Source organism: Bos javanicus, chromosome 10 (assembly GCF_032452875.1).
Source record: "Bos javanicus breed banteng chromosome 10, ARS-OSU_banteng_1.0, whole genome shotgun sequence".
Taxonomy (NCBI): Eukaryota; Metazoa; Chordata; class Mammalia; order Artiodactyla; family Bovidae; genus Bos; species Bos javanicus.
The window spans coordinates 83,947,741-83,964,661 of record NC_083877.1 but is presented as its reverse complement, the minus strand read 5'-3'; the positions used below and the strand labels follow the sequence as shown (position 1 = coordinate 83,964,661).

The following is a 16,921-nucleotide window of genomic DNA, read 5'->3' as shown; positions in this document are numbered from 1 at the left end:
GTGTGTGTACTGTGTATTTCATGGAGTCTTGATTCCTTTCTTGTGAAGGTTTTGGGGTGTCCTAGAATCCCCTGCAATTACCCAGGAGGGAGACTTCTTTAAGCCGATTTGGAGCATGGCCTGAGGGAAAGGGTGGGGATTAGCAGGAAGGGATTTGGAAGAGGCCCTTAAGGTGCTTCCCTGGTGGTTCAGAAGGTAAAGAAAAACCTGCCTGTCAATGCAGGAGATGCGGGTTCCATCCCTGGGTTGGGAAGCTCCCCTGGAGGAGGGCATGGCAACCCACTCCTGTATTCTTGCCTGGAGAATCCCATGGACAGGGGAGCCTGGGGGGCTACAGTCCACAGGGTTGCAAAGAGTCAGACACAACTTAGTGACTGAACAACAACAACAGCTTGATGGAGGGTAGAGTCCATCGAGGAAAGAAAAGCCAGAGGAAGAGGGTATAAGAGTATCCCAGCCTAGGTCACCACTCCCCCAAGGAATTCATACGAGCATTATGGGGGAGATTGGAGAATGAGGGGTTATGATTTTTATTAAGACAAGCCCCTCTCCCACAGTCGAAAGTCCTAGGACTTCATTGGTCTCCAGTCTTTAGGACTTGGCCTTGACTTCATGTTTCTCTAGTCAGGGGGAGCTGGCTGTTGGCATTTCTGGGAGCCAGAAACCTGGCATTATCCCGGGCCCTTCTCATCTCCCTCCGGCCCACGGCAAGTGTGCAACCATGTCCTGAGGGTTCTACTTCCTTAGAAATCACACATTCTGTCCTTTATCTTCATCCCAGTGCAAACGCCTCCTAGCAGGCTCGCAGCCCGCCGGCTCAGTTTCTTGCCGGCTCAGTCTCTTTCCAATCTGCGGTTGCATCGCTGCTGAAATGAGCTTTCTAAAAAGGCACCAGCTTCATTTTCACCCCAGCTTAAAATCTTTAAGTGTTGCCCGACTGCCTTCGAGACAAATCTTAGCCCTAGCAACATCCGCATCCTCACCTCTCTAGCTTTTCCTGTCTCACTTGTCCCCCTGAAACTACCTTCCTATGATGGGATCCCCTGAAATCATGATGCCCTCTCCCACCTCCGAAGCTTTTATGTGAGCTACCACTTCTGCAAGGACATTTCCCCTCCCACAGGTCATTTGAGACTCAGCTCAGTGATCATCTCTTCTAAGAGGACAGCCCTGACCTTCCTGTCTGGTTGATGCCTCATCCAGCCCCACAGTGTCCCCTGTTCTTCCACCTCATACATCTTCACTGCCTTCTCCCCGCTTCCCATATCTTTCAAATATGAGTCCTTTGAAGGTGGGGACTCTCTCAGGTCTCAGTGCAGCCTGAGGCCCAGCAGAAAGGAGCATAGTGGAATAGAAGAGGGAATCTACAAATACCTGATGAATGCATTAGCTGTTTTTAGTCTACATTTTGCATCTGGAAAGTCTTTTACTCCTTAACTATGTCTGAAATCTACCTAATAAGGGTCCAAACTTTCTCCATGAAGCCTTTCCCTTCAGCAATGTTAGAGGTACTTTGCTCCCTCCAAAGAGGTTCTTTGGCATGTATCACTTCTCCCTTGTTTTATACTAATTTCTGAAAATCTTGATACCATGAAGTCTCGAAAACCCAAAGGAGTGAATGCATTCAGTAAACACTCAAGGATAGGATTATGGGCTTCATGCCAGGAAAAGGCGAGACTGGTTGGGCAGGCCACTTTTCCCTTTTAAGTCACATCAAGTAATTACACTACTTGCTTATAGGGTTGGGCCTACTATTTTTATTCTCTCTCCAGATGGATGGGAATTGCTTTTTGAGGGTTGTTTCCATGTCTGGTTTATTTTTATTTCACCACCTGTGCCTAGCACAAAGCCTCCCTCATAGAAAACCTCTGATAGATGAGTGAATGAATGAACTGAGTGAGTGGAAGCAGCGTGCATTGGTTTCAATTCAGCTTGTCCTGAAATAGGTTTCACAGGTTTGGCCCTAGGAGCATCTCCCATATCCAGACTTTTTTTTTTTCTATGCTTTGAGATTTTGTGAATGGATTAAGAATCCCACCACCACCTATATCCCCAAGAAGAGAGAAAACCAGATTACTGTTTTATTTTGTTAAGTCTTTTGCTGTGCCACGTGGCATGTGGGATCTTTCTTAATTTCCCAGGGATCGAACCTGCAACCTGTACCCTCTGCGTTGGCAGCATGGAGTCCTAACCACTGGACCACCAGGGAAGTCATCAGATTACAGTTTCCAGCCCGCACCTCTTCAGCTCAGTGCCGATAATACACCAGAGCTGGTTCTGGATTTCAGGGGAACCAGCATGGCCAACCAGCTGCCAAGGCCATGACTGATCGTTCTGGGGATGAAAGGAGGGATTGACGGTGAGCTTGTTCTTGTTTTTTAAACACCCACAGGACTTCAGACTCCTTCAGCTCGCAGAGCCTGCTGGGAACTGCCTTTATTTTGGATGGCTTTTGTGGTGAGCTTCCTCTTTCATTGACCCCTCTGGCTATTTGTGAGGCCTGTATCTCCTTCTCTTACTTCTCTCTCTTACAGAAGTCAGGTGGAAAGGCTGACACTTGCTACAGAAATGCCATTCTTCCCCTGTTTCTGGATGAGCATCTCTTCACAGCTTTGATTCACTGTCTGCTGAGACAGTCTTCAAACTTTTTAAGAGAAAACAGATTCCAGTACCCCTAGTGGTTCAGGTACTTTGAGTCCTTGGTTGCACCCCAAATGGGACTTTGGATGAGTGGTGTGGAACACATGCTTAAGCTGGACCAGAGAGATTTGCTAACTGATGTCAAAGCTGAATCTGAGAGGACTACATGGGATGGATTAACATGACCGAGAAAGGCCTCAGCCTTCTTTCCCTAGTCACATACACTGTCTAGAGTAATGCTGTACCACAGAAACACAACATGAGTATTTTAAAATTTCTTAGTAGCTACATTAAAACAATTAAAAGGAAAGAGGTAAAATTAGTTTTAATAACATTTTTAATTTAACCTAGTAAATGAAAAGTATTTTCATTTCAACATGTAATCAATATGAAAATTATCAATGAGATATCTCTTATTGTTTTTTGGTCCTAAGTCTATGACATCTGGTGTGTGCTACTGCTAAGTCACTTCAGTCGTGTCCAACTCTGTGCGGCCCCATAGACGGCAGCCCACCAAGCTCCCCCGTCCCTGGGACTCTCCAGGCAAGAATACTGGAGTGGGTTGCCATTTCCTTCTCCAATGCATGAAAGTGAAAAGTGAAAGTGAAGTCGCTCAGTCCTATCCGACTCTTAGCGACCCCATGGACTGCAGCCTACCAGGCTCCTCCATCCATGGAATTTTCCAGGCAAGAGTACTACACTTATAGCACATCTGGATCCACACTAGCCATGTTTCAAATGCTTAGGAGCCCCGTGTGACTCACGGCTCCCATATTAGCACAGCTCTAGACTCTCCAGGTGGGGTGAGGAAGTGGTAACTTGGGGCCTACTCTGTCCTTCAAATGAAGTCACCTAACCAACTAAATCATGCTGAAAGCTTTGGGGAATGGTGGAGTATATTCAAATATATGACTATCTATAGAGCCTTAGACATGGGATTTTAAAAGTGTCTTGATATTACAGTCAGGAAGGGGGCATTTAGGGGATTTAAGTAATTATATGACCCTTAACTCAATTAGTCCTATTTATTATTTCATTCTCATCAAAGTTGTTCTTTGGTTATTTTTCTTGGATTAATGAGTTAAAAAAACGAAACTTGATGGACACTCACTTTCTGACATGTCTTTTTATTTGGATCCCCTTCATTCCTTATGCCATCAGGAAAGAATTAAATACCTACATAAAAAATAATAATCAGCCTTAATTGAGAGCTTGCTATGTGCCAGACACTTAACATGCATTACTTCATTCAAGTAGGTTCTATTATTACTGCCATTTATCAGATGAGGAGACTGAGACATTCAAGTTCCTAAATAAATTTGCTCAAGATGACCCAGATGGCAAATGGTGACCTCAAGCAGGTAAATTCTAGGGCCCAAGCTTCTAAATCATATACAGCACTTCCTTGCAAAATTAAAGTAAAATTTAACATTCTTCCCAAATTTTTAGGGTTATGGTCTTGTTTAAACCTGTCTGCTCTAAGTTCTTTTACTTTTGAGCATTCTGGCAAAAAACATGTGTTTTTTTGTGGAGTGAGAGCAGTACATTTTAAGTCCTATTTGAACAGTTTAGCCTCATTGCAGATGGGTCAGACTATCTGCAAATTGACAGAACTTGCCTTACTGTAGAAAAAAATCTTGATCTATGACATAAAAACCAAAGTTAAATTAATAATAACTCTTATATGTCTTATAATTGATAAAAGGTGAATTCACAACTTAAAAGTCATATCTATGTTGACAGAGTTAAAATGGCATTCCATTAAATTATAAAAGGCAAGGCTATGCTACTTAAGAAACCAAAATCCTGTCTTTAATTCATATTTTTTAATTCAATTATTATAAAATATAACATAAATGCTTAAATTCTGGATTAGTTCCTCACAGTGGAGACAGATCTAGTCTGCCATTTTCAAATGTACTGGATATTTAGGAATTATGCTTGTTCCTGCATCCTGCTCTTAATAAATGACTATACATACTTAGAGTATGTAATATGTAATATAAATATATTTTCTCTCTCCTATTGTAAGCCTTGTTCAGGGCAGGCACTACCTTTTCTGATTATTTATCAAGTGCATATATTAAAACATGCCTTGCCTTCCAATCTGAATTGCTATGCTTTAAAAAAATTTTTTTTAATCAGAGGATAATTGCTTTACAATGTGCTGGTTTCTGCTGTACAACAACATGAATCAGCTATAAGTATACCTATATCCCCTCCTTAAGCCTCCTTCCCATCCCCCACAGCGCACCCCTCTAGATCATCCCAGAGCACTGAACTGAGCTCCGTGTGCTGTGCTTTTGATATCTCAAAGAGGCTTTGGGAGTTCTGACTGATAGTTCAAACTCATACTTCTTGGGCTTTTTAATGTTGTCAAGGCCCATCACAGGCAAAGTATTAGCTTTTGAACCAATCCCTTGACAAATTAATAAAGGACCAGACTTTTCAAATTTTAATTTTAGAAAAGGGGAATAACTTTTCAAATTCTAAGATGCTGTGCAAGAAGTTACACAGGGAGGTTGGGATTAGCAGATGTATGATGCAGATGTAAACTATTATACATAGAATGGATAAACAACAAGGTCCTACTGTATAGCATAGACAACTATATTCAATATCCTATGATAAACCATAATGGAAAAGGATATTTAAAAAAGAAGGCATATATATAACTGAACCACTTTGCCGTGCAGCAGCAATGAACACAACATTGTAAATCAACTGTACTTCAAAAAAAAAAAAAAAAGTTACACAGCAATCTATAGAACTTGACTCTGCTATTAACTTGGCAGAAAGAAGGGGTTAAAAATGTCAAGTCTTACAAACAGACTGATTCAGTCCTCTTCTGTTTATCTGTAACTCTAATAATGTATGGAGTTGAACTCTGAAAATTCTGGAACATAAAACAATTTTTATTTATTGTATGCATTGCTTTGAGAGCAGCACTGAGAAAGGAAGTGAGAGGGCACAGTTTTGAAAAACTGGCAATTTGGCATCTCCTCGCCCCCTTTTTTGCCCCTCCCCCACTATCTTAGCTATTTGACCCGATTAAACAACTTTGGGACGGGAGCCAGATTTCTGTATGCTAACGAGGCCGCTATTCATGATTTAGTGCGATTTCATCCCCCCAGAGCTTCCAGGCTGCCCAGTGGAAGCTTGGCTTCGCAGAAGTCTTCTGATTCTGTCAGGGGTTCATCAGTGAGTAGTTCGCACTGGCTTGAAGCAGACAGAGACTTTCTGAACGCCTCGGGTCACATCGGATTATTCAGTAGCAAAGTCTTTTCACCTTCTATCTAATCAGCTTAAGGTGACTCCAGAATCTTGTGTGCTACTCCCCGAAAGAGACCCTGGCAACATCCAGCCTAGGTTCCACAACTTTTGGCTGGTTACTCGCTTTCTTGGGAGCAGAAAGTTTGCAAAGTTCCTTTAAATCTCCTCTTCCCTAAGCCTAAAGGTCAGGGTGCCAGAGCCCAGTTAGCTCCCAAGTCAGCCGGAATCTGACCATTTCAGAAGTTTCTGGTGTGTGTGAGAAGAGAAGAGGGGGTAGTAGGGAACCGTCAGAGTGACCACCTCGCATTACGTAACGAAAGCCCAGGGAGCGAGCTTGACATCGAGACATTCCATGGGGAGGGGAGCTGCTGTCCTGGAGTCGCCAGGAACGGCGGCGGCAGTTCAAGCCAAGAAGGAAGGTGCCCGAGATAAAGACAACACTTCGGGAAGGAGAATATAAAAAAGCCGCAGGACCCAGAGGATTAGCAAACGACAGGACACGTGTTAGACGAAACGGCAGCCTTTCAACTTTTGCACGGGAACAAGGGGATTTGCCGTTTGGGGGATTTAGGAACGTAACAGCAAAGCCAAAAGCTAATGAATGGAGTTCAGCGGTTTGTTGGCGATACTTAAATATTTCTATCCAGTACTTAAATATTTTTGTCCAGGAGCGCAACTCTCTGCAGTTATTTAGAAAGTAGGGATTCAAACCAAACTAAGATACTCTCCGTGCGTCTCCACTTTCCCCAATCCGATAAGGAGCTGCTCCCGCGGTACTGCCCCTTTAAGACCTGCTTGCTCTCGGGCTCTACAAAAGGGAGTGACCTCTGGGCTTTGACAGCTCCCCTAATAACTACCACCGTGCAGGCTCCGCCCACCTGGCGACCAGCCGCGCCGATTGGCCGGCGGGCCGGTATCCCGTACTCTGATTGGCTCTCTGCTTCCCCTGAGCGAACCTTTAGAACTCTGAGACAGACAATATTCTGTTACATTGTAGCAAAATGGCGACTGTCATTCACAACCCCCTGAAAGCGTAAGTAAGACTAAAAAATGTACATATTCCGCGTGGTTTCAATATGAAAAAAAAGGCGCCTTCTGCGTGCGGAGCGCTGCCAATGCACAGCGCTTACAGGCACCTACAGCTGTGGCGGGGCTTCTCTCTTTTCTTTCAGCTCTTACTTCTTCATCTTTTTTTTTTTTTTTAAAACCCCAACGCGCAGAAATGTCAGGAGATGCAATTAACAAGGAGAAAATTGTTACATTTGTGTTCTTTTAAATTGGCGGACCGAGAAGAGAGGGGTTGTCGGTAGGGGACCCAGGCGCTCGAGAGCTCTACAGCTAGAGGATCGTGGGCAGCTCGGGGACAGCACGGTCCCCTGAGTCTCCCCGGCTTCGCGGGGCGGGGAGCGCGGCACGCGGCGCGGGGGTGGCGGGGCCGGCCCTGCTGGGGGCGAGCGCCGGACTCTGGGGCCGCCTTGGGCGCACTTGGCTGAGCCCCGCGCCTCCGGAGCCCGCGGCCCCCCGCCCGGCTTCTAGGTCCTCCGGGGCGACCGGACCGCGGCAGCTCCGGAGTTTGCAGGGCGCTCTCTGCCTTCCGATCGCTTGCGGGGAGTTTGTGCAAACCTTCCGGAGTTGGGAGGACCGCAGGGGGGAGCAGCGGGTCCCGGGAGCCCTGGGGCCCAGGTGGTTGCCCGGGGCTTTCCTGCCGGGGCAGCCCCCGGGAAGGTGACGGCGCTTCGGGCGGTCGCCGGTGTGTCTACGGGTGTGTTTGTCCGGGAATGGGCTGTAGTAAATGAACGATTCGGGTTAACTTGGGGTTGATTTGGAGACAGGGAAGAGCTGCAGGTCTCATGAATGGTGTTCTCGGCTCCTGCGGGTGAATAGCCGAGGCGAACGAGAGGCAGCTTATTGGGGAGCTCGCCGCCCGAGCCGGCAGCGTCTGCTCCCGGCTAGAGCGAGGGGCAGGTGCCTCTGGCCGCCGCCGGGAGACTTTGAGCGGACGCCCAGATCCGGGACGGAGGGGGGCGGGCTGGGCGAGGACACGCAGGGGCCAGCCCCGGGTCCCACAGCCAATTCCTGCCCGCCTTCCTCCCCCACTCCTTTTTATCCTGGCTTCCTTCCTTCCTTCCTTCTAGTCGGTGGAACTGTTAAGCCGCCAAGTCCGCTCGCGATCGCGGAGCCGGGGGTGGCTTCGGAAAACTAGCATCGCTCTAAAAGGGGTGCTACTGGCAGTGATGTTGGCAGAGGGGCGCTCCCTCCGGATCGCGGCGCGACGTGGGTGGGTGGCTGGGTGGGGGGTTTGCGCGCCTGGGATTAGGACTTCGCAGCTGGGCTGGAAGCCGCGGGCGAGAGGAGAGAGGGAGGTGCGGGTTTGTGTGTGTGGCGGGGGGGTCGGGGGGGGTGGCGTTTCGTGCCGAATTCTCTACGGTGCTTGGCGGATGCCCACTCTGGTTCTTTCAACTCAGCGCCTCCGCGTCCGCACTCGCGGCTCCCCTAGGAGTTGAAAGCCAGGTTCGCACGCGGGGTGGGAGGAGGGCAGCGGGGGTGGGGTGGGGTGGGGTGGGGGTCTTAACGCGAAGGAAAGCGCCGAGAGAATGGGAAGTGTTTGCACCAGCTATCTCCTATCGGTAACAGGGGAAAAGGGTAGGAATGTCCCAGATCTCGGAGTTTTACATGCGTATGTATACACACACACACACACACACACACACACACACACACACACACGAACGCTGCTAAGAGGACATTGGAAGCTGGGGCTGATTAGAGAGCAGCTCCCGCTTCAGTTCTCGCTCGGAAGCTCCGATGCACTGCACTTGAACGCCACAGTGTTTCACCCAAGGAAGCAAATGTTTTATGGCAGAATAAATGGGCGTAACTTCGCGGCATCCCCTCTCCTCGTCGCTCTCGCTAGCCACATCGCTGATGCTGTGAGTTTTTAACCGAGCCCACAGCTGATTTGCAGTTTTCACATTTCCAGGCGAAAAGGCATAGCGGGGCGGATGCCTCCTGGTAAACTCAAGTTCGAGAAATCTATTTCGCCTGTGCGCCAGGTTTGTTTCCTATTGGGAAAGCGGTACCCTGGTTACCGTGGAACCCGCTTACGCGCGGGCGGGCGCAATATCTCTGTACTCATTCCTGCCCGCTCCAGTTTTTTGTTTCTGTTTTTTTTTGGACCGCTGAAGGGTGCGTTTTGGGGGGAGGGTGTATGTGTGGGGTGGGGTTAGAAGTGCGGAAAGGAACAGAGTCGCGGGCTGGTTATTGGAATTAGTTCTGAATTATTACACTTACACTTTGTATAATTAGAAACAGTTGCAATGTGATGTATTTGTAATTCCGTGTCGACACACACACACACACACACACACAAACTAGCATACACACGACACTCCAGTCGGCTTTTTCTAGGTGGCAGTTGAATGGTCATTTATAATTAGCCGCTCATTTTTTGCATCCCGATCCCTTTCCCTGGGGGTAAGTGGGTGTAAACAATACCACCAACCAGCCGAGCCTCCTGCGCCCTAGACGGTTTTTAAACTCCTAACACAGGAGGATGCACGACGTTACGGGGAGACCTACATTATCTGCCTTTATTTTGAAAAACAACTTGTTTAATAGAACATCTTATATGTTTCATTTGTTTTTAAAAGTTGCTGATCAGGAAACAATACACACGTGAATAAATTATGCATGGGATAAATTAGAACAAAGCGCAGAGACACATCAAGCGGAAGGGATGGATGGTGGTGCTGGGAGGAGGGGAGCAGGGAGAAAGGTTTGGAGAGCTATGTTTTTATCCTCCTGTGTCCCTCCTGACAATGAAACGGAGCTGAACAGCATTAGCATTTTCTCTGTCTGCGTTCAGAGTCTTTTTCTTCCTTCCCTTAAAAAAAAAAAAAAAAAAAAAAAGCCAACACCAAGGACGCCCCCTATAGAAACTGGTCACACAAAGGTTTGCTCTAGGTCGGGGAATAAAGTGGCAGTAGGTAATGTTCTGGGAAGAAACGACCAACACCTCTTTAGGGCTCTGCCTAAGCTGCATAGGGACCATTTTTCATTATACCAGCTTTTTGCCTGTGGAACATTCAGTAATTCAATAGCGTGAATAACTGGACGGCACAGTTTGAATCTCATTGCTTTGGGGTCTTCTGTTGGGACCCAAGCTCCTGGAGCCACATCTCCACTCTCAGCAGTTCAGCTTTCTTCCTGCCTGTCTTTGATCTCCCTTCAACTCCCTTTCTTATTCCTCCTCCTTGTACCCTTCAGCCCCTTCCTCTCTGAAGTTGACAGCCTGGCTTCTCTGTCTGTTGTCGCCTTTAACATCTTATTACTGCCCAACAGGGTGTTAGAGGCAGAAACAGGAGCCGCTTGGACTGATCAGATCACAAAGGGAACGCAGCAGGTGGGCCCACAACCAAGCAGTCACATCTGGGCAGTAGAATATGAAAGCATCGATGGACATGTATGATGTGTAAATAGGTATTGCACATTATTTAATTTAGCAGCTACATTGTCTGAGCCTAGATGTGTGAGTCACCCTTATTTCTTACATGGACAAGCAAGATAAGGGCCATGTAAGGTAGTAAATACATGTAGGTAACATAAATATGGATTTGATAATCCATTTGTCTATGTGTAAGTCTGCCACATTACCTATCATATTCTGGTTGATTGCTACATACCTAGGGAACATAATGCCTTTTTTTTTTTGCTCTGCTATATTCTTAAAAAAATTTTAAAAATTTTTTATTTTGGGGCATAGTTGATTGACAAACATAATGCTTTTAATATAAATTCTAATCTTATTTGATATTCTACTTCACGTTAAACACCCTCCCTCAAATCTGCTATCAACACTTTAAACAACTTACTCTTTTATTAAGTTATCAAAACCCTGGTTTGTATGCACTTAACTGGGAATGTCTGCCACCTTCTGCCAGACTGGATTATGCACATATATATCTATTATGCTAACTGCCTGCTTAGAAAAGAGTAACTGTTATTATTATTTAATTATTCCATATAAACCAACAGGGATTTATCCCAAGTAACTATTTGTTTATAAATAATGAGACCAGTAGACTGGTCATACCTATAACATGTGAACATCCAGGTATGTAGTTGTATTAAAACTTTTTTTGTAAGGAGTTTCAGAGGGTAAATCGTCTGCCTGCAATACAGGAGACCTGGATTCGATCCCTGGGTCAGGAAGATCCCCTGGAGAAGGAAATGGCAACCTTGGTTGGAGGCTTTTTTTTTTTTTTAATCTCTGTTTTGTAATTAAGGATACAACTCTGGGAGAAGCAAATATACTTACTCAGCCAAGGTCAAACAGCTGGTCATGTGTATAGATGGACCTCAGATCTTCGTCTTTTTATTCATTCTCTGACCTGGACACCATGTATTCTAATCTAAAGTGGTTTTGTGCCTGTGAAAGTTGTGAAATTGTTGCCACTTAGAAGCCAGACCTCACTCTTGCTGTGGCACTCAGCTTAGATTATCAGAGAGGATGGCGCAGAGGGGACACATTCCTGGTTCTAATCTGCTTCTGGCTCTTTCTGTTGGGGTGGGGGATTTGGGTAGGTACTAAATGGGGAACACTGGGGTTGAGATTTGTGAGCTTTCAGCTTTTTACGGACATTATTTTAGCCCCTTATGAAAAAGGACTCTCAGACATTTTAAGCCAACAGATGCCTAAGAACCAACTTCTGCATCTGCTTCTGGTTGCCACTGGGGTGAGGGCGGAGGGAAGCCTTAAATTCTCCAGACTTCATTAGCACACATTAATTTTCAGTGGGAAGAATGTCTGGTTTTGATGAGATACCCATAAAGGTTATTAATTTCTGCCAGAACCCTAATGAAGGCATTGTCACAGAAAACTGCTGGGCCTGCAGACCACCTGGGAGACATTCAGAGGTCTCCAGGTGAATAGGATTGCTCAGCTCTAGAAAAGTGGCCTGGAATTCAGAGGCAACTTAATTGGAGACTTCTCATCCTCCTTTGTCTTTTTGGAACCATGCAGGTGGCTGAAATTTAGGTACATCTAAGAAACACCATAATATCTAAAGCTGTTCCAGAGCCATCTGCTCAGATCAGTGCAGAAAGTAAAATGCCACGGTCACCAAGCTTTGTTTTGAACTTGCACCAGAAAAAGAAAGGAAACTGAGGCTGATGTTTCAGTTTTGAAAGTGCAGCCATCCTGATTGGAGTGGTGCTGGGTGTGGGTCATGAAAAGCATCAGAATTCAGGCCTGTCTATTATCCCAGCCTCTGCAAAGTAACTTTTGTGGTTTCTGAGTGTTCTGAAAGTCACTAGAAGACAAATGTAGCCCAATGTGGGAAGCCCCTGACCAAAGAAATGCCACAACCACTGAAACAGTTTTTTCGCCCAGCCATGGTTTTCCAGCAGGGGCCCATGTAAGCATGACCCTAGCATTAAATAATCTTTAAACATGTAGGTATTTAACAAGAAAAGATAAAAAAGTGGCCTGGGGAGAGGGGATGCGGAGTGGATAGGTAAGTGGATAAAACTACTGTGTGGTCTGGAACTCTAAGAAAATGATTGTTTAACAGCAAGAGAGACTGATGTTATGATCTATTGCAAGTTTCAAAGTTTTCTTTAGTTGTGTGAGCAACTGGGGAGAGATGAGGTGTTGTGGTGTTTTTGTAATCTGTTTTTCTTATTGGTCCAGTTACTAGTGTTTCACAGTCTGTCAACCCAGATGGATGAATGGAGCTAGCATCATAAAACTGTCACTGAAGGAAGGTTTTTGAAGCCTGTGATTTGCATCAGAGTTTTAAAAGCAGTGGTTAGGAGGTGTTTGGGTGGGGGGAGGGGAGAAGAGGAGCAACCTGTGCTGGGAATGTCTAGGTTGGGTGTTTGTGAATAGTAGTAGTGGGTTGGGGGTTACAAGGGAAGAGAGCAGCCTTGAGCAGGCTAAGATTTAGGGGGCTGTGTTTGGAAGCAGGGAGGGGCAGGAGCTCCTAATAATGGGGTTCAAATAGCCCACGTTGAGACCTCCACCTCCAGGCCTTAGTTCTGAGTCCAAGGAACAATGATGGCCCGTGTCTAATCCCCCTTTGCACCCTCTCCTCCCTCCCTGAGTCCAGAGCTTGCCTTCATCTCAGGTTGCTATGAAATGAGTGCGTTTTTCTCATTGTTATTCACTTCGAAAATCTGCTGTGGTATTAACTTCAACTGGAACCTCCACCAGAAAAGGTTTTTCAGCCCTCACACTTTCACCGGTCATCCGTGTGGCCTTATCTCAAACTCCGTCCCTCTTACACATTGGTTTCTCACCAGTGGCGATGCTTTTGTAGCTTCAGAAGTAAAAGCTTCAGGGAGAGGATCCAGACATTTGAGCTCGGTTTTTAGCCCTACTGCTCACTAGCTATGAGGCCTTAGACCCAGAACTTCTCTGAGCCACATATTCCTTGTCTTAAAGATGAGAGTGATGCACCTTGATTGCCAAATTCCTTTCCAGTAAAAAACTGGTGGCTCTTAGACTATGGTTGATTAGGAAGGATGAGGAGGACAGTTAGGGACCAGTGTTGGAATTCTTCCTCATTTTTTAAGTATGGCTCTAAAAGGGAGTTAAGACTGGTAGACTCTCCTGTAGTTTCATCGTCTCTGGTCCAGTCTCGCCACCTTCTGTTACCACTTGGGCTCTGATCTCTCTCTTCTCAGGGCCCAAGGCTGAGGGCCAGGTGGTGGCCCATTGAGAACGTGGTCTTTTCTTCTGATTCTCCCTTTTGAACACTTTTCTCCTCATTAACACTCCAACCAGAGGATGAAGATGGGAAAGAGAAATGAGATTAATTGGCCTATTTTTTCTGTTTACAAGCACTCAGATTAAGTTTTTGGTTGTGCAAAAGACTAGAATTATTGAGAACATCTATCTTTTTCTTCCTGTTTTGTGTAAATGTATGGTGGAAGAAAGGGAACCAAGCAAAAGATTTTCTTCTCTGGATTTCATTTATCTACAGTCTCCTTCAATCTACTCTTCTTCTAACATGGCACCCGTCCCAGTTAACATGGAAATAAATGCTTATTTCATTTCCATTTGGGCACTTGCAAATACCTGACCATTCAGTGAACTGTAGTAGGTGGGCCTGTACTGATGTCTCAATGAACTTCCTCTGTTGTACCCCGTGATGCTGCTGAGGAAATGGAGGTGTTCAGTAGACACACAGTCTGGCCTTATGCAGGTGGCTATTAGCAGTGTCTAAAGTGGAATTCACTGCCTCTCCTTCAGTGACATCCCTCCAGAACATCCCAGATTCCTCTGGAGGCGTTATTATCAGGCTTTCCTTTGGTTGACAGCTCCCTTGGCAATTTTCTACAAGTCTGAAGGAGGAAGAGGGGGTTGTTAAAGCCATGAGAGAATTCACAGAAGCCTGAATTGTGAGAGTTAGGCAAAATGAAAGAAAAAACAAAATGGTCACCCTGACCTCCAGCCTACAGAGGCAGTCCCTTAAATTTTTTTGTACTTGTGGTAAGATGTATCAATATATAACATGTATATTTAGCATGTATGGCATGTAGACATACCATTTTAGCCTTTTTTTTAAGTGTTCAGTTCACTGGCAATAAGTACATTCATAGTGTTGTATAACTATCCATTGTATTCATTTCCAGAATTTAAAAAATCATCCTAAACACACTCTATATCCATTAAACAATAGCATCCTCTGTTTTAATGAGGATGTCCTCCTCCCACCCCATCCCAGTTTCTGGTAACCACCACTGTACTTTCTGTCTGTATAAATTTGCCTATTCTAAGCACCTCATATGAGTGGAATCATACAATATCTGTCCTTTCGTGACTGGCTTATTTCACTTAGTATAGTGTTCTTAATGCTCATCTGTGTTAAGCATGTGTCAGGATTTCCTTCCTTTTTATGGCTAAGTAATATTCCATTGTACATATATGCCTTATTTTGCTTGTCCATGCATCCGGGGATGGGCACTGGGGTTGTTTTCACCGTGTGGCTATTGTGAATAATACTGCTATGAACATGCGTGTGTAAGTATCTGTTTGAATCCCTGCTCTCAGTTCTTTGGGGTATATGCCTAGACCCCCTCTTCATTTTTAGACTTATTTAAATTCATGGAGTACATTTCTAGATAGTACAGGCAACTCCTTTCTTCTGAACTTAAAAAAAATACTCATAGCATCATAGAATTCAACCTCTTTACCCCCCTCCCCCTTTAGGACTACCACTATTTTGGGGGTGGGGGATAAATGCCCCGGGAACTCAGAGACTCACTTCTTTTATCCGCAGCCATGAGGATTGCCTTCATCTTGTCAGCACCCCCCACCCCCAACCCATTGAGGGCAGGGACTCCCCTTGGGGTCAGGGTCTGGGTCTGGGGAGGCCCCAGAGGCTGCAGCACTCGTGGTCACCTGGTGGGGCTGGAGCGAAGGTTTCCCAGGCAGAGTGGAGGTCTCATCAGGCAGCAGGTGTTCCTGCTGGGATGCCTGGACACAGGACAGCTTGAAGGTCAGGAGGTAGTAAATCTGACCCATCTTTTCATAAGGCGAGAAGGGCTTGTATCTCCTTTGGCCTCCCTTCCCTGCACTCAGCCCTGCTTACCTCCCCCTGAAGGGCCCCAGTGAAACAATGGATGTGAAAACACTTCAGAAAGTGTAAAGCACAAACGGAAGGTGTTACTAGAGCTGCAAAGTTTCCTGTAGCTAATGGGGGCCTTCTCAGAGAGTCAACAATATCGCATGTATCAAACATCACTTTACTATATTAAAACTAAAATAAATGAAAAGATCCTGGCATTACACATCCTATCTAACCATTGTTTCTTAGGAAATGCAAAGCCTCACTCGTCCAGCTGTGTGTAAATAGCCCTGGAATCTCAGTGGGGTTTTCCCATCTTCCGGGTTTGAAATAGGTGAGAATAGGAGCTGAAGGGAAGACTTTGTTTCATTTTCCACTGTCAACCCCATACTGAGTCCATCCGCAATCAGAGGAAACAGAAGCTGGCGGGCAGAGGGAGCGTTCTCCTGGAACTTGGGCTGTGGTCATCCGTCAGTCTCTGGCTCCTTCTACCAAGAAGACTCCAGGGAGAGAGAGGGGGAGAAGGTGGGGCTGGGGTTTAAATCTGCTAGTAAGCAAGGAGGGTGCGATGTTGGCGTAAGGGGGTCAATGGCAAGAATTAATTCTTTGTATATGAGTAGATGTGGGCAGCATGGTGGTGAGGGTCAGATCTCAGAATAACAGAGTTATTTGCCAGCCTTGGAAATGTTTCAGATTCAAGCTTGCTGCAGAAGCACAGCATTCCTGTACTTTATAAAAGCAAATTAAGTGAGAAATGTCATCCTTGCTCCCATTCTCCTCAACTAAGGACTCTTTACTTGTCTTTGTTTGGCTGCTAGTTGAGCTCAGTGAGAACTATCTCACCCTCTTTGGAACTTTCTTCATCCTGTCCTGGCCAGTCCTGCCTGCCAGTCTGCCCGTCAGTCCTAAGCAGCGTAGTAGCCTCCCTCTCGGCATCTAGGACTTTCCACTCCAAGGAAGGCCTCCAGTCTGTCTGTTTCTCCTTCCAGATCCTTGATCTTTGACAGGACAAAGTAAATGCTTGTAAACCAGGAGGCGGACTGTTCCCCTAGGCGTCTAGGGAAGCCACTGTTGTTTGTGGAGGTGGGGGAGGAGGGGAGGCAATGTGGTGCTAGAGGTGGGGGAGGGCAGGGTGGATGGGGTAGTCGAAGTGGAGAGAATATATTCTCTCCTGCTAATTATTTTCCCCGAGGACTTAGCCAATGCAGAACCATCTATTATCGTGGGAGCGCTCTATGGTGGTTCTGCCTGTGATGAATGCTAAGTGGAAACAAGCAAGAAAAATTAACAGGCGGCTGCTTCTGTCCACCTAATTAAAATGCATATCCAAATGCATAATTCCTTATGTTTCCCCATGCACACACTCCCCTTCCAATCCCAATTCTATGGCGGAAAAAACCCCTACTTTCTCCCAATCATTTCTCTTGATTATACTT

The 16,921-nt window shown here is 45.9% G+C and overlaps 1 protein-coding gene across 1 annotated transcript in view; it reads left to right on the top strand.

Annotated features, from left to right (window-relative positions):
• Positions 1–5,771: 5,771 nt before the first annotated feature.
• DPF3 (double PHD fingers 3) overlaps positions 5,772–16,921 on the top strand; it is a 295,203-nt gene continuing 284,053 nt past the window's right edge. Inside the window, exon 1 of the mRNA XM_061429342.1 lies at positions 5,772–6,946. Within this exon, the coding sequence (XP_061285326.1) occupies positions 6,915–6,946 (32 nt within the window). The 5' untranslated portion in view covers positions 5,772–6,914. The remainder of the gene's footprint in view (positions 6,947–16,921) is intronic.